General features: G+C 40.5%; 1 protein-coding gene across 1 annotated transcript in view; it reads left to right on the plus strand.

The window, feature by feature from the left end:
- The first annotated feature begins 1,167 nt into the window (after positions 1-1,167).
- The window catches only part of MYH9 (myosin, heavy chain 9, non-muscle), a 56,327-nt gene continuing 30,878 nt past the window's right edge, over positions 1,168-26,616 (plus strand). The window contains exons 1-8 of the mRNA XM_009881869.1: positions 1,168-1,523; positions 7,065-7,221; positions 17,484-17,511; positions 18,313-18,406; positions 23,526-23,618; positions 24,312-24,375; positions 24,925-25,023; positions 25,889-26,032. Coding sequence (XP_009880171.1) covers positions 1,191-1,523; positions 7,065-7,221; positions 17,484-17,511; positions 18,313-18,406; positions 23,526-23,618; positions 24,312-24,375; positions 24,925-25,023; positions 25,889-26,032 — 1,012 coding nt within the window. The 5' untranslated portion in view covers positions 1,168-1,190. The remainder of the gene's footprint in view (positions 1,524-7,064; positions 7,222-17,483; positions 17,512-18,312; positions 18,407-23,525; positions 23,619-24,311; positions 24,376-24,924; positions 25,024-25,888; positions 26,033-26,616) is intronic.

Below are 26,616 nucleotides of genomic sequence, written 5' to 3' on the forward strand. Positions count from 1 at the left end.
GTAGATCCTGACAGCCTTCCATGACATGAATATTGATAACTTCATTTCCTGTTCTTTTGATGGTAAAGAGCTCTAGCTTCTATCCAAGTTATGAAAAGCATAAATTGAGGACACTGGTATCTTTGTGAGGAAGGATCCAAGAAGTAATGTTTATGGGATCTTGTAAAGAGCCAGCTGTTACATGGTTAATAACCCTTGACGCATGCAGTTCTGTCTTCTTATTGAAAAGATACTGAATGGCACCAATAAAATTGCTGCCTTATAAACTAGAAAATCCCTGGCGGTAGTGTTCTGGTTTTGATGAAACACTAAATCTAGGGTGAAATTTTCTGAGCATGCTGCTTAAATCTCCCTCTTGTAGGAGTGGTACTCTCTCCTCTACCTGACCACAGCGTCATAGAAGGATCCCAATAGAGAATTTTTGGCTGTAAAATTTCTTACCACGTTTATTCTTTTACTGTCTCTGAGATATTTTGCTACTGAACATTATATAGAAAAAGATATGAACTGGTGGGCTGGGTGTTGCTGCTAAGCTAGTGATGGAAAGTATCTAATGTCGGTCTTAACTGATGTCCTCAAATTATCGATGATGTCTTTAAGAAGCAAAGTGTGTCCAATACATTGTCTAGACTGGTATATGGCGTTTCTAAGAAGTTGTGGTATTTGGTTTATAGCTTATCATAAGAACAAGGAAATATGAAGTAAAAGTGTTGATTAAACATTTATGATTATATTTCTGAGCTAATATCTCTACCAAGTAGAGCAGTGAAGAGCTAATCTTGACCTGAACGTTACAGACATAGTATCTGTTGTTAAGAGTATTGGCACATCTTACAAGTTGTTTGATGCTTGCCACTTTAATGTGCTTTCTCTTTTCTTCTAAATAATGGCTTCCAAATGCTTAACGGTCAGTGTTTTGTTGTAGGGTTTTCTTTTTAACTGCTTGCTAGTTTGTTATTTTTCATCCCTTGGCAAGCAAAACCTTGACCTTATTGGAAGTTTGACAAGTTACCAGTGCTTGCTAACATGAAACTAAAGGAGGGGGAGGCATGCTCTGATGACCAGGGACTGAGAGTTACTTAGCATATGCCTGTTTGCCTCTAGGAATTTGCAAGGCAACTTGAGGCTTTAAAAATATCTTCTCTCTTCCCCCCCGCCCTCTTTTTACAGGTCCCTAATTCTAAAACACAATGTCGCAAAGAGATGCAGATAAGTACCTTTATGTGGACAAAAACATCATTAATAACCCCCTGACTCAGGCTGACTGGGCAGCTAAGAAGCTGGTATGGGTTCCCTCAGAGAAGAATGGGTTTGAGGCAGCTAGCCTGAAGGAAGAAGTCGGAGATGAGGCCATCGTGGAACTGGCAGAGAATGGGAAGAAAGTGAAAGTAAATAAAGATGACATCCAGAAGATGAACCCCCCCAAATTCTCTAAAGTGGAAGATATGGCGGAGCTGACATGCCTAAATGAGGCTTCTGTGCTTCACAACTTGAAGGAGAGATACTACTCGGGACTGATCTATGTAAGTAATCTTTTCTATTGGGGTAAGAGCTCTTGATTACATAGCATGTGAACTTACTGTAATCACTTTGCTTTTCAAATGTGTATGTTAACCTTTCATTGCCCCTATATGCAACTCTCATGTGACTTAGCTTCTTCCCTCTACTTAAAATTTTTTCACTAAACTATGCCAATCCCCCTCTAGTTCATGTTGAAGCTTTCAAGGAATGCTGTGGTAAATCTGTCTTTACATTTTAATGTCTTCATTTGCAGGATGTTTTGAATGCCGTTTAATTTTCTTTTACCAAGAAGTGAGAGCAGTTGGAAAGTGGTAAACAGGGAGTGTGATCTGAACTGAACCAAATAATAATAAAAACACAGTCCTAATATACCCAACATCTGAATTGCATTTTCCCATGTCTGGAGCTTCAGTGGGAAAGAATGCTAATGCCAAGCTTTTTGTGTTACAAAGATTGAGGATCTCGGAGTGTCTTACTGAGAAGGCACATATGGGCCTGCATGTGCTTACAGATAGGAAATACTTCCTTTTCTTTCCACCCCGAAATGGACAAGAGCAGAGATTCCTGTTTCTTATTGCTGTGGAAATGACGAAGATACCATTTATGGGACCGATGGTCATACCCAATGAAGCATGCAGCAGCTACTTCACTGAACAACGAAAGCGATAAATAGGGAAGGTGGGGAAGGAGAACTTGGAACCTTGACCTGGTTCTTCAGTTCATTTCTGATTTTCCTCTTCATGTGGCCTCTGTTTAGTCAGCAGATGTTGGTCTTGATAGCCTCTACTTTAATAATAATGTAAAATCTGGGTGCAGTGACTGGTTAAAACAGGAATTAGTGTTTGACAGTTTGTTTATCTCAGACTAGCCTCTGCTTACAGAACTAAAACGGGACTGCCTGAGATGGAATCCCGAGGGATGTTGAAATGCTGGATGTTCGGTATTTTTAGGCACTATGAAATCTTCTTCACAGTAGATTAGAAGATCTATTAAAATAAAATGTATTTAAGAATAAATTTCATATCTAAACATGTATATTAATACAGTCCTTGAAGAAAGTCTATCTGGATTTCCCTCTTCCCCTTTTTTGTGCTGCCAAAACCCAAAAGCTACCACTCTTGTCATATGGAGGAGACAACGCAAGTAAAAACTCTCTGCAATATCTATCTGTATGTTTTGGGGTTTTTTTGAATGCTTGCTACGTCTTCATGCCCAAAGGGATATAGTCTTTTCTGTAGTCATCTTATGTGGCAAGCTATAGATGATCTCTTCTGCCCTGACAGGGACTGGTGGTATCTAAGACACCACGTAGCAGGAATTCACCCTGGCTACCCATCTTGGGTAGAAACCTTTGTAAACTGTTGTCTTCTAAGTTAGGGAGCATGAACACAAGCTAGAAACTCTGGCTGGTGCTGTGAGCACTGGAGTAGCACGAAGGCATATAAACAACTGTTGCAGAAGTTATCAGAGAACATCTGAAGGATGCAAAGCTGATACAAATTTAGTGTGACTCCCACTGTCTGATGTCAAAATTTTGAGACCTAATGGGGGTGGAGGTTGATGCAGTTAATTATTCTGTGTTGTCAGTAACTGCTTTGACTATTGGTCAAAATCTATTCTCAGAGGGAAGATTCTTGGTATTAAGATGAAATAAGATGTGTAAGATTATGTGTAACATTTTTAGAACAGGAAACATTGCTAGGTTATGTAGTAAGTTGTTGAAAATTCATCAGCATCTTAAAGGCTGTTGCATACTATGCAATGGGTTGTTTTGCATCTCTTGCAAGATATCCTCTGAAATTTCAGACATGATCTGTGACTGTAATAAATTGAGTTCTTCTAATTGGATTGTAAGAAGTGTAAAAAAAAAAATCCACACACCCTTCACCCAAGTAAACGTAGCATAGTAATGCTCTATCACAGAATCTTAGTCTTGCCAAAACTGTGTTTCTGTGCACTTGTGAAATGGACTGATCTCACCTGTCAGCAGTTCTCAGCAAGTCAGAAGATTAATGTGAAGGCTTAAAATACTTTCATTGGAGTGGCTGTTAGTTGATCATTAATCCTCTTGAAGAAAGAGAATACATGCAATGTATCTCAAGCACAAATGTCTCTGGAAAGATCATAACCATAACTTAGCTCTGCTGTTGTCCTTTCTTTCTTCTTTGCCAGCAGGACTGTGTGTTTTTGTGTTTTTTTTCTTTTCCTTTTTTTTAACTTTATTTTTCTGTCTACCCGTGCTATAAAAGGAATGGGGAAATCTTATGGCTGATGCAGACAAATTTTGAGCAAGGAGTGTCAAACACTTCAAAAACTAAGAGCTTAAGTCTGACACCAATTTGCTGTTTACATGTGCCGATTGGCTCTTCACTGAGGTGACTTGCTAATAGAGTGGTTTTCATATTAACTCTTTCCATGTTGAACGGTTTATTAGAAGATCATTTTCAGCTTCTATATTCATTGCCTGAACTGCTTTGTATTCACTGTGAAACTCAAAACTCAACCTTACACATTCCAGTTATTTCATTGAAGTTAATTTTCTGATGCCGTCAGCTTCGTGCCATGCTTTCAGCTCTTCAGAGCTAGTTTAGCAGTTAGAAAAATAAACCTAGTTCCAGTTTGGCCTCTGTGTCAGTTGAAATAGTTAGTGAAAGGTAATGCCAGAATTCTATTTTGAGATAGTAATGTCTGAAACAAAGTACAGATTTCCAAGCCAGCTATGCTTATAATAGATTAGCCTTTCAATTGGAGCCTTGGGTTCAATTCAGGGATTTATGCATATACGTCTTTACTTGTACTTTAATAAGATGAAGATGACTCTTGTCTTCTCTGTGATAGTGCTGGCACCTTCTGCTTGATATAATTCAACTTGATTCCTGTGTACAACTCTGTCAGTGTGCTTGACCAGCAGTTGTGACATGGTGGTCTCGCTCAGTTGCATATCCCAGCCATGATTGCCTGTCTTTATTAGACAAAAAATTCACCTCACACATCTGTCTGAGATCATTATACTGCAAGGAAACTTCTCTTAAGTATTTCTCCTGGCAACCAGAATGCTGGAAGAAGGTGATGGCTTCTTCCTGCATACCTGCTTCATGGCTTCATCACTCTAATTGAAATTAATGTCTTCCATTTTCTAAAGTGCTGCTCTCATCTGTAAGACTAGTTCAGTTCAGCTTTCAGACCTTTACACTGTTCTTACTTGAAAAGCAACAATTCTAATTTGTCAGCAAACGTGGCCATAAAAAGTCACACAAATACAGACAAGAAAACTAAATTCCTTGTGGAATATTACCACATCACTTGCTGCCACTTTTCTTTTGCTCTCACTTCTAATCCTCAAAAGCAGCAAACAGGGATTTAGCTTTATTAACATTTTCAAAGGAGAGGTAGGTTTGGTCTGTGGCATGAGTAACAGTTTTGTTGCAGGAAGGAACAGGGACTATAGAGGGCATCTTCTTTTGATTACTATGTGCATGTTGCTGCTGCCGTGGGATTTGAGGCAAGATGGTTGCTAATGCAGACAGCTGGAACTGGCAGCCTAGAGGTTTTTTTTTTTTGTTTAATTGTTTTCCAGAACTCTGATAAAATTACAGCTTTTCTTCTAACAGTTCAGTTGACTCCAGTGTCAATTATTTCCGTGCCAGAATAAGGAAAAGGTGTATTGCACGTACTGTGAACATGCTACTGTTGAGTCGACTCCTTTCTACCTCTTGGTCTTACTCTCTTCCACTAGTGTAGTCAAAGGTCAGGAAAGCAGGACGCAGTCTTTCAGCTGCTATTCTGTGCTGTACAAGTACTGTCTGACATGATGGAGAGCTAAGGCTGAGGCAAAAGGAGCTAAAGGAACTAGCATTGCCAAGCTGGTTTCTGAACCTCCTTAAACTGTTCCTTTCAAGCACTACCTCAAACCTAACCTGACTAGAATGTCTCACTGAAGCTGAGCTTCCTGGAACTTTAGAAGTCCTCCGCTTAAAAGGTTTTTAGCCAACTTCCATAGTTTCCCACTTTGGAAAGAAGAAGAAAAAAAAAAAAAGGGTAGGAGGTCTGGAAACATTTCCTGATAGTTTATACTGGGTTATGGAAAAGGAACCTTAAATACCTATAAAAATTTTGCTTTCTGTGGGACATAGAGTGAAAGCTGTATCTGAATCTGCTGCATATAAGAGTGGGCTAATTACTTAATGTCAAGCCAGCGTGTAGAAAATTTGGATATAAGACTGTAAACTGTGTAGTAGATGCTATTTTCACCCTTCTGATCACTGTAGTCTAATCCTTACCTTTATCTAGCTAAAGAGGCTAAATCTGATTAAGTACTCTCTGCGCTCATTGTGGAGAACTCTTTACCACTCTGAAGCACTCTTCATTGAGCAAACAATAGAAGAGATAGTAGTAATAGAAATAAAGTGCCAAAAGTAGTCTCTTCTGGTAGCACCGCAAGTTGCTATAGAAAGCTGCTCCTCTCCAGATGTTTCAAACAGCTGCCTCTAAAATTGACAAGGAGCTAGGGTAGCTCTAAACTCCAGGAGCAAGGCTTGGAATGCTATTCTTAGAATATCTAGGAAATATCTAAGCAGCTACTCCAATTCCCTTTGCAAATAAAATGTTTGTTATGGGTTTTCTTTAGGTATTGAGACCTTAAAGATTTTTTTTTCTCCTTTCAGAAGCTTGGTATTTTCACTAGAAGTATTTTCACAGTTGTCTTCCATTAGAACTGTAGCATTTAAGCCAGTGGAAACCAACTGAGAAATCGAGATTTGCTGTCACAGATCAATGAATTAACTGTTTGAGATTAATTCCAAGTAAACTTTGGCAAATGTTGCTGACTCTTTGAGCATGGAATACTTTAGAAGTGTTTTCTTTATTGACTAGTTCAGAACTATACTACACTAATGACCTTACAGTTTTGAATCTAGTTCTGCTGGTTGTATTATAAATCATAGAATTGTCTACTTTGAAAGGGATCAGGCTGGAAGGGTCTTTAGGAGGCCAGAGCGGGGTCAACACAGAATTCAGCCTAGTCCAGTGATCTTGAAAACCTCTAAGGAGTACACTGGTCTTATTTTTCTTTCAGTAACTATTTTGGCTTGAAATTTATTATGTTGTAGTTGATCAATTACTGGATAAATCCATAGCAAACATGAGGCAGAATGTAATTAAATGCATGTTTCTAGTAGCTGGGCACCTACCTTATATAATGAAATGGACACTTGACAAATATAGAACTTTGAAACAAAGAAAAGCCAGTCTTAGTGGACTATTAATTAGCTAGGGAGCAGGCCAGTTTGCTATCAGTATGACTATCTGTCGATGCTATTTGTGTACTTGGAAAAGTTGAGTACTAGTCAAATTGATACGATTTTAGTTGTTGCTCAGATTCTAATACTGCTTAGTGGGAAGCATCCCACATGGCATCACTGGAAGAAGCACTTAAAAAAGGACTGGTTTGTTTGTTTCTTTTTACAGGAAATATGCTGTTAAAAGGTGCGAGTAGACAAAATTTTTAATTCCTGTCTTTATTTGCTGGGGCGTTTTCTTTCCAGACCTACTCAGGCCTCTTCTGTGTGGTAATCAATCCTTACAAGAACCTGCCCATATACTCAGAAGAAATAGTGGAGATGTACAAAGGCAAAAAGAGACATGAGATGCCCCCTCATATCTATGCCATCACAGACACAGCCTACAGGAGTATGATGCAAGGTGAGTGCTGACTGAGATAATGACACTTGTTGAAATCACAAATCAAGGTTGCAGTCAAAACACTGTAGGAGAACAACTCACTGCTATCAAAAGGCATTGTTGCCCTCCCTGTCCTTGCTTACAGGCACCTGACACCTACTTGGTAAGAGTGTTTGTGTTCAGGTGAATAGCTTTCTCCTGCTCTAGTGGGTTGAAGAACCTTACAAAGAGTTTGGCAAGAGCTAAACTTGACATAAAGAACAGACTGATGTGAATGCACAAGATTCAGAGAAGCAGGCAAGGAGAACTGAAGTAGTGAACTTTCCCTGACAGTGATGAGCCTATGGAACAATAGCTGTAGGTGGGCAAGTATCTGTATTGGTTGATGGAGGTTTTTAACGAGAGTATTTTAAATCCAGTCATATACTCTGGTTGGGTGAAACAAGCTTAATATAACCTGCATTTTGAAGTATGATGGTCAGTGGTAGTTTTACTGATCACGAGTTGTTTGGTTACATTCTTATTCTGTTAAGAATAAAACTTACTGTCAGGCAATATTAAATACATCTGTTGCTTTTCATAGGATAAAAGAAAGCAAGCAGATTGACCTGTTTTTTACCTCCTGTGTATTCAAATGAGAAGTAAAGAACCACATATATTATCTGTTGCTCGTTTGTCATTTGAGGATTTTTAAATATGGAGCTCTGAATATCCTGTGTGTGTCCCCTCTTCTGAGAGGAGGTTTTTTAGAGTCAGTGTTTGTGTTTGGAATGCTTGGAGAATGTTCAGGTATGGAGGTATTTTGTGCTTTTCTTCCTGTTTGTAGCTGGATTATATGAAGAGGTGTGCTTTGTAAGGTTTAAAGGCTATAATGGACAGTTTGATTTGGCATGGCTTGTATGAATTTTATTACTCCTTTATTTTCTGATGACTAGCAATGATTAAGGTGTTTGTCTCTCCCAGGTGTTGTCATTAGCTGTGCTTTTTTGAACAAAAGCCGGGTATAATAAAACCATGCTTTAAAGTATTCTAATTAGAATTAGAGGTTTTAAAGAGTTCTGCTGTTCTCCTGCTCTCACTACCACGTGCATCTCCAAGCACTATAGCATTATGGTTGCCAAGAGTGGAAGGGGAGCAAGAAAAACTCCTTCCGCTTACCTGCAGTAGTGGCTTTAAACAAATTTTACACGTGGAGAATGCTGAGAAAGGTTGGTGAAACCTGGTGCCATGCAGAGCATGTGGAAGAGCTAACATGATGGATTGATTAAGCTGTATTTGTAAAAGCCTTGGGTGGGGAGGGGTGAGCCATGCAGAGATGCTGCAGCGGACTGGTGGCAGGGTACTGATGGCAATTTGTTGACCATGTGGCAGCTCTTGAAGAAATAGCTATACTCTGATGTGTTACTCTGAAAGGAATGCTGTATCCAGAGGAAAAAATCTGTGAAACTGGACCACCATAGGACCCCAATTACCTCAAAGACTGGAACTGCCGTGAAGGACAAGGACAGATGCACTGTCTATACTGTACATGGCAGCATGGTTGTCCATAAACCTCTTATCACTGTTTCACTTCCTTTATTACTTCCTTGTCTCCCTTGCCCACTCCTTGTCAGATCAAGTACCAACGTATATTTTTCTTGAACAGCTTATTGACTTAACCCTACTGGAGTTACTGTTCCCTAAAAAGAAACCTTTTCTACACAGAATCAGGAAGTTTCTTTGACACTGTTGTAAGGAGACTGAAGAAAGTTCTCCCTCTACACACAACACTTAAATCATTTGGAACTGCACGTGCATGCATCTTGTGCTTCATCCCTGCCAGATGTATCAGTATGTGGCAGTGGATATCCAGACAGCTGCAATTCTGCAATAAAGGGCAGGTGACCTTCCCTAATCTGATGGTCGTTCAGAAGCAGTGATTAAAAGGATATTTTCTTTCCTTTTGAAATAGAAGGTGTCTCTGTCAGACCACTGCTTGAGTGATGTCTAAAACTCAGAAATCCCAAACTTGAATTGCTTTGCTATTGCTAAAGAATAGCAGCCCTACCTCTGTTTTCCTAGCACAGGAAAGTTGCTATGAGCTCTGCTGCAGTGTTTATCTTTCCCAGAACAATTCTAGCTATGCAGTATCGACAGTCTACAGGTTTACCCCAGCTCTTCTTTGCCTGGGTTGGGGTACCTTATCGCTGACTTTTTGGAATGCGTGCTGGATATGAATGTCATTTCCAGTTAGCTTTTGAACTAGCCTGCTTTGACCTGTTTAATTAGGATTGGAAAGATTTTTGTGTGTGTCTCCCTTCACATGTGCGCATGTGTGCTAGCCAGAACCCTAGAAATCATTTTAAGGTTATCTGCTTCCCTATTTCCTTATTGCAAAGGGTAACAATAGCATTCTGATGTCTGCTACTGGGAGTGAAGGTGAGTAGGGTGCTGCAGTGTCTCTGGTCCTGACTAGCCTCTAGGGCAATGGAAAGCAACATTCCTATTCCACTTACTCGGTTTTGCTTAGCAGTGGGGGAGGCTTGGTGCAGCAGCCAGTGGTATGGCAGGAATCTGTACAGAGAATAGAAGATGAAAGGGTCCGGTGCTCCACGTGAGCCGGAGGCATTTAGGATTAAGCTGCTTTCCCTAGGTTACTTTCAGAGCCCTGAAGACTGGGAATCCTTCTTGGTCTGGAGAAGGATAGCAAGCTGTTGACTCTGACTTCTGTCAGCATGGGGTATAGTTATCTCTTAAGCTGACAGAGCGGAAAAGCCTTGCATGTTAATTGATTTGGACTCTGAATTTTTTCTGGTTTTCAGTCAATTTATGGTATTCTAATAAGCAGGCCATTCAAAGGAATGTTCATCAGGAGAGGAACTGGGGAGGGAGAGGAAGATGAGAGCTTTATTCCAACCTCTGCTAATCCAGAAACTATTTAACCCTTTTTGGGCATCTATGCTCATGCATTATAGGTGAGCTTAGTCTTCCTTTTGTGTCTACCCTGGTTACTCCATTCACAAAAGTGTCATGTGGCATTTATATATTCCAAGAGGTTAAATTGTTTTTTGTTAAATTTCACCAGAAGTACTTCCTTGAAGCAATAACATGATGGAGAACGTATTCAGAGTGGTTATTTTTTCTTTTTTTTTCTGCTTTCTCCAACCCAAGACATTAAGACTCAGAAATGAGATGAAAACATTATTTTGCTGCATGGTACTTGGAGAGACTTCCTGTGCTTCAAGAGTAGAACTATGGAAAAAGTGTAACATTTTTGTTTTCCAAGAAAACAACCATTTGTCTTAATGTTTCTGTTCCCTGGGTAACCTGGATGCCAGAAGCCTCAGGTCTGACTGCTTTCAGAAGAATTATTCTTCTGGTGCTGATGACTGAAGCACAGTGCCTGCAAGTGGAGTGGTGTCTTGAGCAAACAAATCATTATTCTAATGCAGCAGATGTACACTGAAGGGGTGCATTCTTTACCTCAATTTATAGTCTCCAGGGGATCTATTCAGAAAAACATATTTTAAAGCTGTTAAACAGCACCTGTTTGTCTATTTGGAACACATATAGGGAATTTTCTACGTTAAACACCGGTAGAAGCTAGATTTCATTGTTGTTTGGAGCACTGTGGCTGTTTTAATGCCATCGTCTGAAACTTCTGTAATAGGTGAGATCAATATGGTTATTCTGATTTGCAAAGATGAACCTGCTCAACTAAGAGGCAGATAGGAGAGGGAATAGACAGCACACTGCTAATGAATGTACGCGGTCTCCTTTCTCATCCTGTTTCTCCACATACTAGTGTAGGGCTCCTAACAGTTCACTGAGCAAAACTTTTAAAAGTCATTGTGCGGTGATTAAACCATCCTTGACCTTGATGGATTAGTCTGCAAAGGAGCCTGTGCAGGCAGCACCTTGCTAGTATTCACTTGGGAGTTAGGTATTCTCTGGGTTTGGTGTTTAAAAGAAAAAATTCTGAAGCATAGTAACTGGATGATTTTTATTGGCCTTGTTACATTAAGGGAGGAAACAATATTAGCTATTGTAAGACATATCACTTGCTATTGTAGATCTTCAGGCCCAGTTGTGATTTTCACAAGAAACAGTCCTCTATATCTGCTTCTATAGAACATGACCTTGAAGTATTTTATTTGTAATTCGTAGATGTTTATATATTTCTTAAGTTTCCAAGCTAGTAGAACACTTTTGTTTCAACTTTCTTGGTGTCAGGTCGTCTTTCTCAGCTTGCTTCTTAGCATTGGTCTGCTATGCTGCACTGTATATTGTGCTGTCCCAAAGTGCGTCTTTATTTTCTGTACAATATTCTCTGAGTGTTTACCAATTCAGGGGTACTTGATTGACAGGGCTGTTCAGATTATCTAGAGGCACAGATGTCTCTTTCAAGTTGCATGTAAAGGTCAAGTTCTGTTTCCACTAAACCCAAAAGAATAGAGCTTGTGGTTTCACTACTTTGTTTCCAAGATTTGTCCAAATTTCTGATGCAAAGGGCAATGTTAAGTTTGGATACTAATTGTGGAGGATGTTTGTTTTGATGGTGTTTATATACAAATGGCAAGAAAAGATGTACATAGTTTCTGATTTTCTTAAGAAATGTTTTACGTGCTCTGAATTGCTTGAGATTTCTAAATGCAGCTCTCAAAATCTGTGTCTTGAAATGTGGTTTTCAATAGAACAAGGAGCTAAAAAAGAGTCTGCTGCCCGCTTGTTTTCTAGTAGCTACCACACCCTTTTTGCTTCATTCCTGTAAACCAGAGCAGGAGCTCTCCGGCAGTCACTTCTGTAGTGGTTCAGCCCTTGCTGTCAGTCTCCCTGTAGTTCATTGTTTTAGTATCATGAGCAGCCTGAGCTTTTGCAGGCTGTATACCAGTTTTTCTTTCCTGTCAGAACTTCATAAACATTTGTGTAACCTAAAATTACAGCCTAACTTGGTTTTTCTGTTTTGCTATCTCCAGATTCAGTTAAGGAATGCTAGAGAAAGAGGTACGGGCTTTAGTCCAAAAATGGCTTGGGGAAATAAATATTTTGCATTTGACCCAGTAGGATATATTTCATTTTTTTTTAAATGAAACTTACTTTTCTCCTCGTGACTTCAGATAATGCAAAGTTGAGTTGGCAGGAACACTGCAGTGCCAAGATTCAAGTGATTTTTCTCCTTTTTTACATCTTGAAGTTCTGTTGTTCAAAGCTGTCTTGGATATGCTATGTTTGGCCTTCATTTGATTTCTCTCTTTTTTTTTTTTGGTACATGATGCTAGGTTATTAGCATTTTGAAACTTCTCTGTAATGCATTTCTTAAATAATATTGCAAAAACAGGCTCTCGGGCTCTGTTCTGGTGTTCCCCTGGAGTGTTTTTGATCCTACTGAAACCAGCATGTAGGTTAAAGCACCACAGTGAACATATTTGATCAGGTTTTTATGCCAGTGGGGTTGTTCCGTGTAGCAGAGTGTGTCAAGTGCCTGGGGCTCCTGCTGTGTTAGAGCCCTGAGGGAATGACATAGGTTGTAAGACTATGTTGAGGTCAGAAGAGAAGTTTGAGGAGGGACTGAGGAACTGAAAACACTGCATGATTGAAGCATGTACACGCATTTAAGACTAATTCTTGCTTTAGGTCAACTCTCTAGCTTGGTCAGCCGCCTGAGTCGGGCTACTGGCGTTGACGTTGATGCTAGGGGAGCAGTATAGTAACGGAAACCTAGAGGGCCAGACTGCTCCGTTCTGCCAGACGCTTGGTGGTTAGGAGGTGGGTGGTACCATCTAGCTATGGTTAGGCTTTTAGCCTTAATGAGTCAGCTATAGGCAGGGGACTGCAAGCCAAGCCTTTGCCTTTCAGCTACGCTTCCTCTTAGCTGGAGAGATGATGTCACCGTTGTGTGAATGCTATATTACTTCTCCTTTTATGGAGATGAACAGGCTTGAAACTGGAGTCACTCATGCAGAGGAAGTGGGTGATAAAGGCCTGCTAGGGTGTTCTCTGAGATGTGGAGCTTAAATTGCACATTCTCTTCTAGCCTCTCAACCTTTTTCTTCTCCTATCCCAAGACACCTAAAACCAAAATTCAAGAGTTTGGAGCTCTGTTAATTTATCAATTATGCCAATATATTTGACCACAGCAGTTCAGCATTCAGATTTGTTGTTTTGCAGTAGAATATTTGGCTGAGGACTTTTTATGTAAAAGATGGCTCTCTTGTGAAAACAGATTTTGGTTTAATTAAGTTTTTAATGTATGCTGAAGGTCCTGGAAGCAGTCTAAAATGCAGTCTTTTATTTTTGGACTGAAGAAAGTCAAGAATGAATTAGATACTATGGGTTTTTTTAGATAGTAAAACAAATCTACTGATCTTATTATACCATACTGCTATATAGCTTAAATTTAAAGGATGTTTTGCTTCCTGAATTTCTGGATGCTTGAGGCTGCTGCTTCTTGTGATCACTTGATTACTATGCTGATGAGAGCTAAAGAAGAGCCTACATAAAAAGCATTCCTTTCCAGCTGGTCTGAAATACAGAACTGTTGCTATAATTAACTAATGAGTTGTTATTCTGGATTGTTTGTAATAAGTGACTCTGTTTAGGATTGAAAAGCAGATGCAGATTTCTTTTAATCAGGCATTTCTTGATTGTGTTATTATAAGCAACTGAGTTTATGGTACCCAGCACATTCTCTTTTGCTGAGTAGGTTGCTTGCACAACTGACAATGGAGTAAAGGCAAGCGCTGTCTGAAGTTGTGCAGTACGCCCATGTTGAATGATCCTTTAAAAAAAAAAAAAAGAGGGGTGGAGGTGGCCTCATGTCTGGGCAACTGAATTCTGATTCGTGATGGCACAAGTCAGTATTGTATGGAGAATGAATATTGGCACTTAAAGCAATTCTTAATTGGAAGTGTATCTAAGAGTTATGCTTTTGTATGCGTTAGCTCTTTGGCCCTTTGGTCAGCTCCAGTTTCCTGTTGCTCAACACTTTATTCGAGTTGTCTGTCTGTACACAATTAGAAGAATTCCAGCTATCCCAATGACTGCTGCTTTGCAGTCCTGGGAAAGAATTTCCCCTGGATTGCAAACAGGAATGTTGCCTTTTATGGCAGTGTCTGCACACTGCCGGTGACTTGCCTGCACTCGCAGGTACGTTCCTGCTGGCTTAAAGCAGAGGTGACTAACGCAGCTGCAGCGGGCCACCAGGAAATTATGTTGGGGGAGGAAAACGTAGTGCTGAGAGGATTTTGAACACTGTCTGTGACTTTTCCTGCCTGAGTAGCTTTCAACACCTTGCTCTGTGTTCAGAAAAATCCCATGCTTGCCCCTTGGACACTTCCTCAGGTCACTCCAGGGTGCTTTTACTACATTGCCTCATTGGAAGAAGGCTCAAAAAGAGCTTCTCAATTAAGTGCAACAAAACTTGTCATGGTTAAGAAGTGTTTGGTGCCAGAGAGCTTCTGAGTATTACTTGATGTTGATCACCTTTTTCTGTTGGGCAGTTGGTTTATCTGTCTGCTTACCAACTTTTTTTTTTTTTATGCTGGATTAAGGATCTTCACCAGGAGGAGAGGGAAGGGGAAGGCATGCACTTTTCAAGTGCTTAGGGCTCCATTGCCTATATGAGGAGCCCCAGCTCATAATTCCAACACTAGAGTTGGCTACTAGGAGTAAGGACTGCCTTCCTTCGGGTTATCCACCCACCCCCACCCCAATTTGTCATCTTAGAAGAGCCTCCGTTAGTACCTGAATGCGAGTATAACCTTTTCTCAGAGAAGCGGCCTGCTTGTTTATAGTCAAGCTGTCAAAAGTCAGATGTTATTCAGAAGCATGGTCTTTTCCTTTCACATAGCTGCTTTGTGATAGAGGCTTGCACCCAGGTGTTGCACTACTGAAGAATATGTTTCCTTAGGCAATCCATAAATGAGTCATTAGTTATTCCCCTGATCCACCCTCAAAGTGCCCAGTCACGCAGAGGGCTGGTGTGAGCCTGCTGAGCCCTTGACCCACTGGGAACCTTGAACGGGTGGGGCCTTTGGAGCTGGCTAACATCTACTCTTTGCCTGTCCCTCAGCAACAGGGGTGCATATCTTCAAGGCAATGAATAAAATTCAGCACTTGGAAAAATGAATATGCAATGCTGGTAGAGCTGCAGTATATAGTTTTGAATGCTTAAGAATTTGCTCGGCCAAAACCATTTGAGTGATGATTTTGTTCTCCTTGCTTTCTTCCAGTCTTAGGGCTGATCAGCTCTTGCTGAGAGCAGTATTAACAGGGATAAAACAGATTATTTTACTCTACATTTTTGTGCTCATCTGCATACAATCAGTTTCCAGTAAAGAAGCTTAGGAGCAGGAGTTACCTATCTGTAGTGTGTGACCCTAATGTTTCCATTACTGGTTTCAAAATAATTTAGGAAAAGATAGAATCTCAAATTTGGTAGGTTTACCTGCTTTCATTATACCATGAAAATGAGTCCAAAGGCTAGATATACTTCTGTCTTTATAAACAGAGTTTATACAAGCTTTTTCTTGATGAATATGGCATTGATGACATTAGGACTGAAATGCTAAATTCACTTGCAGTAGCAGTGTTTAAGGGTGTAGAAAGTGGTTTCAGATACTTGGACTCTCTCTGACTATAAAGCCCTCCCTACTTACAGCTCAGTCTCTTGAATGGTGACTCAATTATATTGTCGAAGTACTCTCTGGTGTGGAGAATACTGAGTGCTCTTGGGTTCTTTAAGCTACTGGAGAAAGGAATAGAAAGAAACAGTAGCTAAAATATGGAGACAGTCCCGTCCGTAAACGTACTGATGAAGGTTACCAATTGCTGAAGTAATTTTAGAGCAATCCAGTGAATTTTATACTCTTACGGATGTTTGAGGCTTGCTCTCTCTTTAGAGATTAAACTTCAGTCCAACACAAAATTGGGGCTAAGTGTGGAAAAAGGAAAGAATGACACCAACCGGATAAAATCTAGCTGCTGTGTTAACTGAGGTTCTCAAGCTGGATGATCTTGTAGTCCTCTGGTCTTGAACTGAAGAGGGAAAAAAAAAACAACAACCAAACCCAAAAATCAAACAAAACCAAAAAAGAACCCGCACCCAAAGGGATAACTTCCAAACTAATGGGGATTTTGAGTTTGGTAGCACAGTCTGTTCTGTGAGTGCCCCAATAGCTATTGTGGCCTGTCTGTGAAGGACTTGCAGCGCCCAAGTCTGTTCCATGTCTGAACAGGTCTTGCTGCCCCTGTGATGACTACAAGCTACTAAGGCTGTTGTGGTGTAGGCACAGCACTCTCCAGTCTACCCAGTGCTCCCAGGTGGTTCCTGGTGTGATGGGGGTGGAATGGGATGCAGACTGGAGGTGGGGGGGGCACAGGGTGGAGGGGTGGATGAAAGGTGAAACCAAGGCAGAAGCAGGGGACTGTGTTCATGCAGAAGTGGTGGGGGAGCAGTGGGATGAAGGCATGGTGGAAGGACTAATCAGGATTGCGTATGAGGAAGTGGAATCAGCGGTGAAAGCTGAAAGGAGGTTAAAGATGTGGGAGAAGATAGCGGTGGATAGGCTGGGTGAAGTAAGTTCTGTAACTGGAAAGATGTTATCCACAGCTGGGAATTGAACACAGGAATTAGTATGTCTACTGGTATGTCAACATGAAAAAGAAAAGGTTTCTACTGTTACCAGCTGCTCCATTAATACAATAGGGGATGGTGCCACAAATAAATTAGCTGTATAGGACTTAGGCATCTGCTCAGCATTGTAGTTTTCAAATCCATTCTGTACAAAACAAGTAACAAAAATGTCTCACTGGCCTTTCAGTGTTTCTTTTGGGGATGAAAGCCTCTGTTTGATGTGAGGTTTTGGCACTTTGGGATTTGCAATGGTTCCTGTTACCCTTCTCCCTCCCCCCTTCCATTTCTACTGCTCTGCTAACTTTTAGAAGTCATTACGGGCCCAATATAATGGGGGGAGAGGACTGAAGAACAACAAATGTACATCAAATTATCACTGTGATAAAGAAACATTCAGTGAGAGTTCTGTATTGTTTCTAGAAAAAAATTGTAATGCAAACAATATTCTTTCTGGATGAAGACAACTAAATTGTGATGGTGCCATTATATTTTGGCAGACGGTGGGAGGTTGGCATCTGTTGCCAGAAAAGGGGTTACTTGGCCATATTTCTGAAGATACCTGGCAGAGTTTACTAGTTCCTGTTTTTCTCTTTGGTGTTGATATTGTACTGTCACAGAAATTGAATTTTAGAGTCTCAGTCTAACTACTTTTTTTTAAACTTTATTCTAGATCGAGAGGATCAGTCCATCCTTTGCACGTGAGTATTACAGTTGTCAGCTTGGCTGGATGTCAAAGTCTGTTAAAAATCTTGGTTGGAGGACTGTCTTAATTGTAAATGCCGGGGATGGGTTCAGTAAATCAGGTACTAGTGGAGAGTCAAGGAAGGTGTCAATACATTTCCTCCAATATATATGTAATCCTTTCTGGAGAATAATTTTTATAAGAATTGGAGGAAGAAGGAAGGTTTTGAAACAGCCCCTGTGCTCAAACTCCTAAAGAAATACAGCTTTGTCAATGGAAAAGGCTTGGAGAAGTCCTTCAGATTTGATGCAGCTGTTGTGTTTAGGCATATTCATACTGATGAGGCTGATACAGTAACAGATACTCTTGAAAAGGCAGTTTCTCTTCTAGACACAGCAAAATTTGTTGGTCCTCAGTTCTGCTTAAGGAATTGGTATGTTTCTTCTTGCAGTCAGGAGGCTTCCTTTTGAAAGACTCACTTCATTACCTTTCACCCCTAGCTCTACAGCAGCCTCCGGATTATTCCTCAGCCACCTGGCAATCTTTGTATCCAAATGACTAGAAAGCATAATTCTTTATTGCTTTCCCTCCTCTGTGCACATTTACAGAACCTGCACCCAGTGGCAAACTGGATGAGGGCTAGCCTGCAGTCCAGCTATGCTGCTACCGCTTGCCAGTACAACTTGTTTTTTCTTGGTTTTGAGGGAGGTGCCATAATGGCCAGAATGCAGCTAAGGAGCTCTGTAACTCTTTTGGGATTAGAAATATATGTCCCCCTATGTCTTGTTTGTGAATGAATTGCAGATTTTCTTTACAGAGGTGAATCGGGAGCTGGTAAGACTGAGAACACCAAGAAGGTCATTCAGTATCTGGCTCATGTTGCTTCCTCACACAAGTCTAAAAAAGACCAGGTAAGACCCTGTGTTTAATAATTTATTTCTGTGCTGACTTTGGACAATAAATATATATTGGCTGATGTTGGTAAAAGCCACATTGCTTAATAAAAGCCTAGATACTGACATTTATCAGAGGACTGAGGAGGACAGTGAACTATGAAATAATAAAACTTTGTCAAAAATTGCAAGCCAGGGAACATTGTTCTAAGTCATAAGTCCTTTGAATTCAGTGGAGCTACAGTGGGGATAAACTCATCCACAACCTCTTGGATTCGTAGCAAGTGCATGGGCAAGAGACTATAAATGAAGCATCACCCATACTGATCTTTTTACACAGATGTATTGCTTATAACCAGTCCAGGCAGTGTAAAACCTGTATAGATTAGGTCTGGCTATAATATATACTGTCTCAAAACTGGAGCATACAGTGATAGGCTAATGGACATCAGCTGAAAACTTTAAAATTCTAGGAAAACATTAAAAGGGTGGAAAACAGCCAAGTGTTAGCAGCACATGAAAGGAGGGTGGTGGTGATGGTGGGAGGACTTTTAAGATGTCTCACTTATATTTTTTTCCCCCTCCCTCTCCCCCGATGGACTATTGCCGAATTCGTCAGTTGTATCCTCGTAGGTGAGCTGCACGTTTACTGCACGTTCTGCACCAGGAATGCGTTTTCTGTCCCATTGTGTGATTTTTTTGAGCAGCTTTTCACTCCACACCAATATCACTTTCTGCAGCTAAACCAAATCCATAGACAATTCACAATTTTTTTTTTTTTTTTTGTGTGGTGCAAGTAATCTTTTTGTGAGGATGTTCAATTGGAGACTAAAGTAATATCAAGAGTACTTGTGTTCTGTGCTCAATGCTAGTTTGCATTTAAAGTTTTTCTTGCAAGGTTTTCCCAGATATACCAATTGACAAGTATTCCCCAAAGGCAATAGGACTGGACCAGGCTTTCCTAGAACCATAAGTGTCTAGTGTGTGTGGTGTTCCTAGTAAGATAAATGTAGTTAGGTATTTCACTTTCTATTCCCTGCAGTGAGATGTGGCTGCAGGTTGCCAAGAAATGTCAGGGGGAACGCTGCCCTGCCGGTGTTCCAGGACTGTGAGCTTGTTAGCCAGAGCTGAACACGTTGGAAATGTTCACTGGTGAGCTGTGTAATGAAAGCTAGGTGCCAAGTGTGTCCACTGTACCTCTACATAAAAGTTTTCCCATAGTAGCTTAATGTATAGGCATGTCTTATGTGTGTTGAGTATATGAACAAGAAGGCATCTCTGCATGCAGGCATACTATGTGTTTGCACACACATAGTAATAAGTAACTTCTGGAATCCAACCAAAAAAACACTTTCTGTGTGCCAAACTTCCAGACATATGAAGGCTTTTTCCATGGTCTGTCAGTAGCTGTATTTAGAAACATTCTCCTTTTTTCTTTTTCTTTTTTTAAGTCTGGAAAATAGAATCATGGGGTTGAGTTAAGTATTCTTCCACTGCTTATCCTCGAGCAAAATTTCAACCACCAAAGCAGAACAGGCAGTCTGCTTAGGAGAATAAAACAGTCCTAAGTTGGACAGGTTGGTGATTTGCCCAAGTTTGATGGTTTGGGCCCAAGTTTTGATTCTTCTGAAAAGTCCTGCAGCTCATGTTTTGCTCTACTTTTGTGACTATACGGTAGCACTGGCCTTACCAGAGGCGATTGAGAACTGGAGTCTTTGAATGTTAATTGGAAATGAGTGCTCTATGCAACAATTCTTTACAAACCTTAAACTTGGAACCAGATTTTTAGAGTTTGTGAAGATGAATACGTTAAAATTTTTTGAGGATCTCAGGTAGACTGGTCACAGCAGATTTCTTTAGCGTCGAATACGATAGTGTTGAATCTTTATGCTGCAAGACTAGGCACGGAACTTAACCAATGATAATATAGAAAGCAGTGGTACTTAATCTGTCAGAAAAATTTCTTGACTGTCTCCTATTAGAAGTTTTGGATGTAAACCCCTGTTTTTCCAAGTATCGGACCAAAATCGGATTTATAAAGCATATTCTTCAACTCTAGCTCTCTTGTTTTGGAGGTAGTGGCAGCTTCCACCGATCCCAGTGCATTAGAATATTCAGCTAAATAGCTTCGAGCTGCATGGTGCAACTACTAAGCACATTAAGGCTGCTTTTGGGGACTACTGAATCTAATTATAGAAGCACTTTTTTCAGTTAATGAAACTTTATTTATGGAAGTTGAGGTTGGTGTTTTCTCATGTTTAGTCTCTGCTTCTGTACTGACTTTTTAAATCATGTAATAGTTTTTTCAAGATGAGAATCTTTGCAGCTAATCAGAAATTCACAGGTAATAGTTGCTAATGCTTAAATATTTGTAATAAAGATTAGGTTATTGATCTTTCTCCCTTCCCCATCCAACCTACTGTTGCTGGGACTCAGTTATCTGAGAATATCTCACATAACTGCGGAGAAAAATACAAAAGCAAATCTCTAGAGTGTAAAAACCAAAACAACAAAAAACCTCAAACACCTTCCCTTGTCTTTTAGTTTTTTAAATCGCATGCTGTTAAAGCTAGCTGTGTTTTCTAGGTGCCTTTCTCTGTACTTCCTGAAGAATAAATGGCTGGCAAAACTTCTACCTTGGGTAGAAATCATTCCAAAAAGTGTATGAGATGCAAAAAAAATTCAGAGTACAAGATAGATGTTGAGGATTTTAGTTGCTTTAAATTGGTGGTGTAACTTCAGAGCAGTAGGAGAGCGTATTGAAGAGTGTGAGCTGCCCAGCCACGGGCTAACAGATCCAGTGGCTGTTACTGCTTCTGTTTTCATGAGGAATATTGTACATACTTCAAATGCATGCCAAGTATTAAACAAATTTGTTTCAGGTCAAGGAATGGCAGTTACAGATGTCAGAAAATTGGCAGCGTCTTAGTGATAGGAACCTTAGATTTTCTAGAAAGCTTGTGGTGGACGGCTCTGTGTTGCAGTGGTTTTGCTATGCAAAATTACCCGTTGTATAATAATAAAGTGTCTTACTTCAGTGAAAGGTGACTGTCAAAATTTAAGGTAAAAAAACCTCAATGACCCACACCCCAAATCTTCTTTTAAAATTTTAGAGATAAAAGGATTTTCTTTTTAAACAAAGACAGTGTATAGTGCGTGCCAGTGAGGAATGGATACATGGCAGTAATTGCAGCCACTTAATCTTATGTGCTATTGCCATGGTGTACTGAGAACTTGCTCGTTCCGCTGTATCATGGTACTAAGGCAAGTCATGAGAGCTAACTGACTTGACCAACTAACTCTTTAGCATTTTCCTTTCCCCTGAGCTCTATATTGCTGTGTCGCTGAGCTGGTGTTCTCTATGCATAGTGCTACCTTGGTGGTTCAAGAGACCTAATTGCCTCTAAGCTGCAGTTTACCAACACCTACTTGACAGTAATGACGCTTTCTTCCTGAGGTGCAAAGTAACAGGAGGGTCTGTAGTATGGATTTTATAAACTTTTGATCTTCGTGTAGCTAGGCATGACCTTAGTTTTATTTTTAGCCAAATAATTAAAATAGATACGATGTCAAAGCCTGACTTCTGTTTAGAGGAAAAAAAATGGGCTTTTTTAATCTCTTCCCTCCTTGTTCCGTAGTTGGGTTGAAATGCTATGTTGCTGGCATCTCTCACTTGCATAGTAAGAGATTGCAGTGACAAAGGCCTAGGACTTCCCTCACCCCATTCCTCCTCCCCATCCTGCAGCGAAGAGTGTTCCAGCTTCAGTACATGTACCAGAATAGGAGGGGAAATGTGACTGCCACACACTTTCAAGGACTGAACCCTAGTTTCAAGGTTTTCTCCTTACAAAGCTGCACGCTGGCTCTTCTGTGAGAGAGCAGATGTCCCAGCTCGGGTACCCATCCCGGGCCTAACCCCCTTGTTATATATACTTGACAGTGAATGAAAGTGTTCACAGCAGCTGCCCCTTCTGTATAGGTGCAGTTCTGCAGGGACTGAGGGTCTTGTTTGGCCTTGCACTTTGCAAGCATGACCTGAGGTGATTGTGGAAGTAAGAAATAAAGATTTGTAGTGCTTTGTACAGTTTCTCATGTATCTTCCTCTTTTTCTTTTTTTATTGCATGTATTTTTAGACAGACTGTGTAAGGACTAATCTGTTTTATAATGCACTTTAAGAATGAATGGGAACAATTTTCCTTTAGAAATACCCTTAAATAATTTGCCCATAAATTCCAGTTCTCCTGAATCAAAATTCTTTTCCATCCGTTATGCACAGGAAGTCTTCAGTACTTACTGATAACTGCTAAAAAGAGAAACATTAAACTGTCATTTTCTGTCTCCAGAAGCTTTTTAGGTAATCTTGAAATACATAGAACTCTGTGCTTTTAGCACAGAGGACAAGTAATTTTTAAAAACAGCCAGGGATTTATCTAGAGCCTGCAGGGAAAGGTGTATATGCCCCAATGGTCTAGTACTTGGCAGGAATAAAGGTTCTGAATTTTCTTTTTCTACAGTTCCAGCATTTTGTGTTCCTTGAGGGGAGGAGTGTGCGAATATGGCAGCAGAATGCAAGTGATCATGCAGTTTGTGGGATACCACTAATTCTCTTTTTTTTTTGTGTGTGCCTCCTTACAAAGGAGGTTTTTGCTTGTTTGTATTTTGGAAGATGTAGACTTTTAGTGCAAGCTTTTTGTTTTGTTTTTGGTTGTTTGTTTTGGGTTTTTTTAAGCATTAGACCTTTTCAGACTAGCTTCTTAACCTACTACTAGCAGAATTCCAGCCTAGATGGCAAGCCACTTCTGGGATGAGGGCCTGATCTTGGATGGTACGGTGTTTTGCTTTGATCCTGGGAAGTTTGTGGGATGTTACGGCCAAGTGGCTTTCTTGTTAAAAGAAGAACAGCACTGGGATGCCCTTGTGCTGAGAAGGGAATAAGGCATATTTGTGAATGTTTCTGTTTTACCAAGGTAACTAATGAGTCTCCTTTGAAGGTTTAAGGGATCATCTCCTAAGGTTTAATATGGCTTCTCTACAACAGATGACAAGCTAGTGTGAATTGAAACTTCAGCGCTGGTTTGACCCAAAGTTAATGCGGTAAACCACTATGTACTTTATTAATTTCTGACTTCTCTCTAGGGAGAACTGGAGAGACAGTTGCTCCAGGCTAATCCCATCCTGGAGGCCTTTGGAAATGCCAAGACAGTAAAGAATGACAACTCCTCAAGATTTGTGAGTATTACTATGGCATGGGTGCCAGTATTCTATACTTTCCAGAGGGAAGACTTGGTCTGCTTTTGGGTAAATTGCTGTCAGGGGTAGGACAACTGTCTGTGAGTGACTTCCCTCAAGTTAATCTGGGATGTGAATTTTAATTCAGTGAATTATCTAGAATAGATCTGATAGGTCTCTGGAATGAAGCAACCTGACACTGTGCCGGGATCATCTATGCTGATTCTTATTGTAAGTTTATTACAGTCAGTTTTATCTCGGAGAGCAAATACTGATCCTTATTTCACTTGCTCTGGAGAGCAATGGACGGTGTCTGAGAGGCAGATGGGGGAGCTAGAGCTGGAACTAAATGCAAATGGTTGAAGCTAACATCGAGGGAGGCAGAACTGTCCAGATCATATAGCACGTGAAACTGAAGGGACCCTGGTTGTGGGAAATCTAGGCTGAAACATAATGGATTTGAATTGTAGGCTGTCTGAACGTCAGAAATGTCTGAAAGTGTTCAGTGTCTTGTTAAATCGCTGTTGTGATCAGGAGGCATTGCCTATTGGCTGACCTTCTGTTTTGCCTAAAACCTGCCTGACCTGTTCTGAATTTCCTTTGCTGGATTAAAAAGAGGTTAACCTTCGCTGTGTTTACTGCTTTTACCAGATAGAATGAATACTAATTTTAATGCTATTACCTTGCTCTTAGGGCAAGTTCATCAGAATCAACTTTGATGTCAACGGCTACATTGTTGGAGCCAATATCGAGACCTGTATCCTTTCTGTAACCACTTAAAAGAAGTTAAAGGCTACAGAGGTGGCAATAGTGGTACCTAGCAATCTGTTCACAACCTACTTTCTGTTTGCCAGGTTGAGAAAGTGCTAGGAAACACTTAAATTTATGCTAGCGAGATTACTTTTGTAGTCTTCTGTTTCTTCATATTTTGTGACCTTTGTTATCATGGTGGAAATCTTTTCTGAATGAATGAATTCTAATCTTAGGAGGCTGAAATGGAAGCATAAACTGGAATAAGATTAATAGCTTTGGAATTTCATAAGCCATTCTGACTTCTGTCCAAGGCAAGTAGGGATGCATGTCCGCTGTTTTGGGGTTTTTTTAATCAATTAAGTCTCTCTTACCATAGCCATCATTCAGAGGCTGGCAGAACTGAGACCAGAAGCTCAGTGGGTTGTTGACTGGTTGCTAAATCAATACCCCTGTTAATTGGCATGAGGGGAACATCAGGTTGTACGAGTTTTGTCTCTTGCCACAAAATAGGAAGAGATTTTTATGTCCTGCTGTGTGCCTTGACTCTCTGAAGATCTACTGGAGAAGTCACGTGCAATTCGTCAAGCCAAAGAGGAGAGAACTTTCCACATCTTTTACTACCTGCTATCTGGGGCAGGCGAGCATTTAAAGAGTAAGTATGATTTTGTTGTAGTTACAGATTCCTTCATCACAATGACGGAAGGTCGAAAACACTTGTAGACTAGGACTGTTCCTTCATAGTTTCTAGGCTCTGCCTTTTAGATATGGTCACCCCTCCTCCAGCTCTTCGCTACACTCATACATCCCTCTGCCCTCCCCCTGCACTTCTCAGTTCCTGAAAACTTGCTTCTCTAGTTCCTTCCTGCACTTGTCTCCTTGCCAGCAATGACTCTACACCCTTCCTTATCTAAATCACTGTCCCATGTTTAGTCTCGTCTTGGATGATGCAAACCCTTCTAGTGCAGGAAGGGTCCTACTGTGATGTGTTTGGCATTTAACTGGATGGAGCAAAGCTGCTGGCACCTAAGCAGCTCTATAAGTCTCGGATCCTAGTGCACCTAGCTCAGCCTAGTCATCAGGGTTCATGTTGTGTGAGTGCTGCAAATTGATTTGGAGGAAAGACAGAAAGAGAGGACTTTTCTTATAGTTACTACTGTTTCAAGAGCTATATATTAACTTTCACCTGACTTGAAACAAATGAGGTGTCTGAAATTAAAGGCAAATTTACTTTCAAGTTAATCCCTGCTTCTTATAGACTTAGGGCATAATGATGATTGATGCTTCTTTGGTGAAGTAGTCCAGAGAAGGGAATAGAAAGAAATAAGGCAGAAAAACTCTAATTTTATCTAAAATACATTAAATGTTCAGCCCCCGGTAAAATTGGGCTTAGTTCCAGATCCATCCACGACCTGCTGGCACATGCAAGTCAGAAATTTGATCTCAGTGGTAGCTTGTTACCTATTTGGGGAAAAAAAAAGGGAGCGCCATAGTAACTTCTTTCTCAATTCTTTCCTAAGCTGATCTGCTGCTTGAGCCTTACAACAAATATCGCTTCCTCTCCAATGGGCATGTTACGATCCCGGGTCAGCAAGACAAAGATATGTTTCAGGAGACCATGGAGGCAATGAAGATCATGGGCATCCCGGATGAGGAGCAGATAGGTATGAATCCTCTGAAGGGCTTGAAAATGGAAGGAAATGAAAGAGAGAACAGATCATATCTCTGTGGATTTTTTTTTTTTTTTTTTTTTTTTTGTTCTGGGGTTCTTTGGTTGGTTTGGGGGTTTTTTGTTGGTTTTGTTTTGTCTGGTATGCACCCCCACCCACCCCCCTCATCCCCCCTCAAGTGAACAGTGTGTATGTAAAAAACTTTAGTGACTTCAGAGTGATGCACCTCAGGATCTACCAGCGCAGTTTCACTTTATACAGTTAAGGTTAGAAGTCAAGCAGCTAATGAAAACACGCTTCTGCTTGCTGTTTTTGTTCCCAGTTTTAAGGCTGTATATCCAGTTTGTGAATAACACATCCAAGATACAAGAATCCCCTCATTCTCTTGTGCAATGCGTGGCTTGTGTGCTCCCCCTATCCCTAAGCAGTGGCTTTAAACTATCTAATCCAACCACTGCTGGATTAGTACTTTGAGAATAGCCTGGCCGTAGTGCTTTTCTTTCCAGCTTAACACTGAACTGCTGATCAGAAATTAATATTGTCTGATTCTGGGAGCACAGTACCATGACAGTGAAGCT

This window comes from Charadrius vociferus, unplaced genomic scaffold (assembly GCF_000708025.1).
Source record: "Charadrius vociferus isolate BGI_N301 unplaced genomic scaffold, ASM70802v2 scaffold413, whole genome shotgun sequence".
Taxonomy (NCBI): domain Eukaryota; kingdom Metazoa; phylum Chordata; class Aves; order Charadriiformes; family Charadriidae; genus Charadrius; species Charadrius vociferus.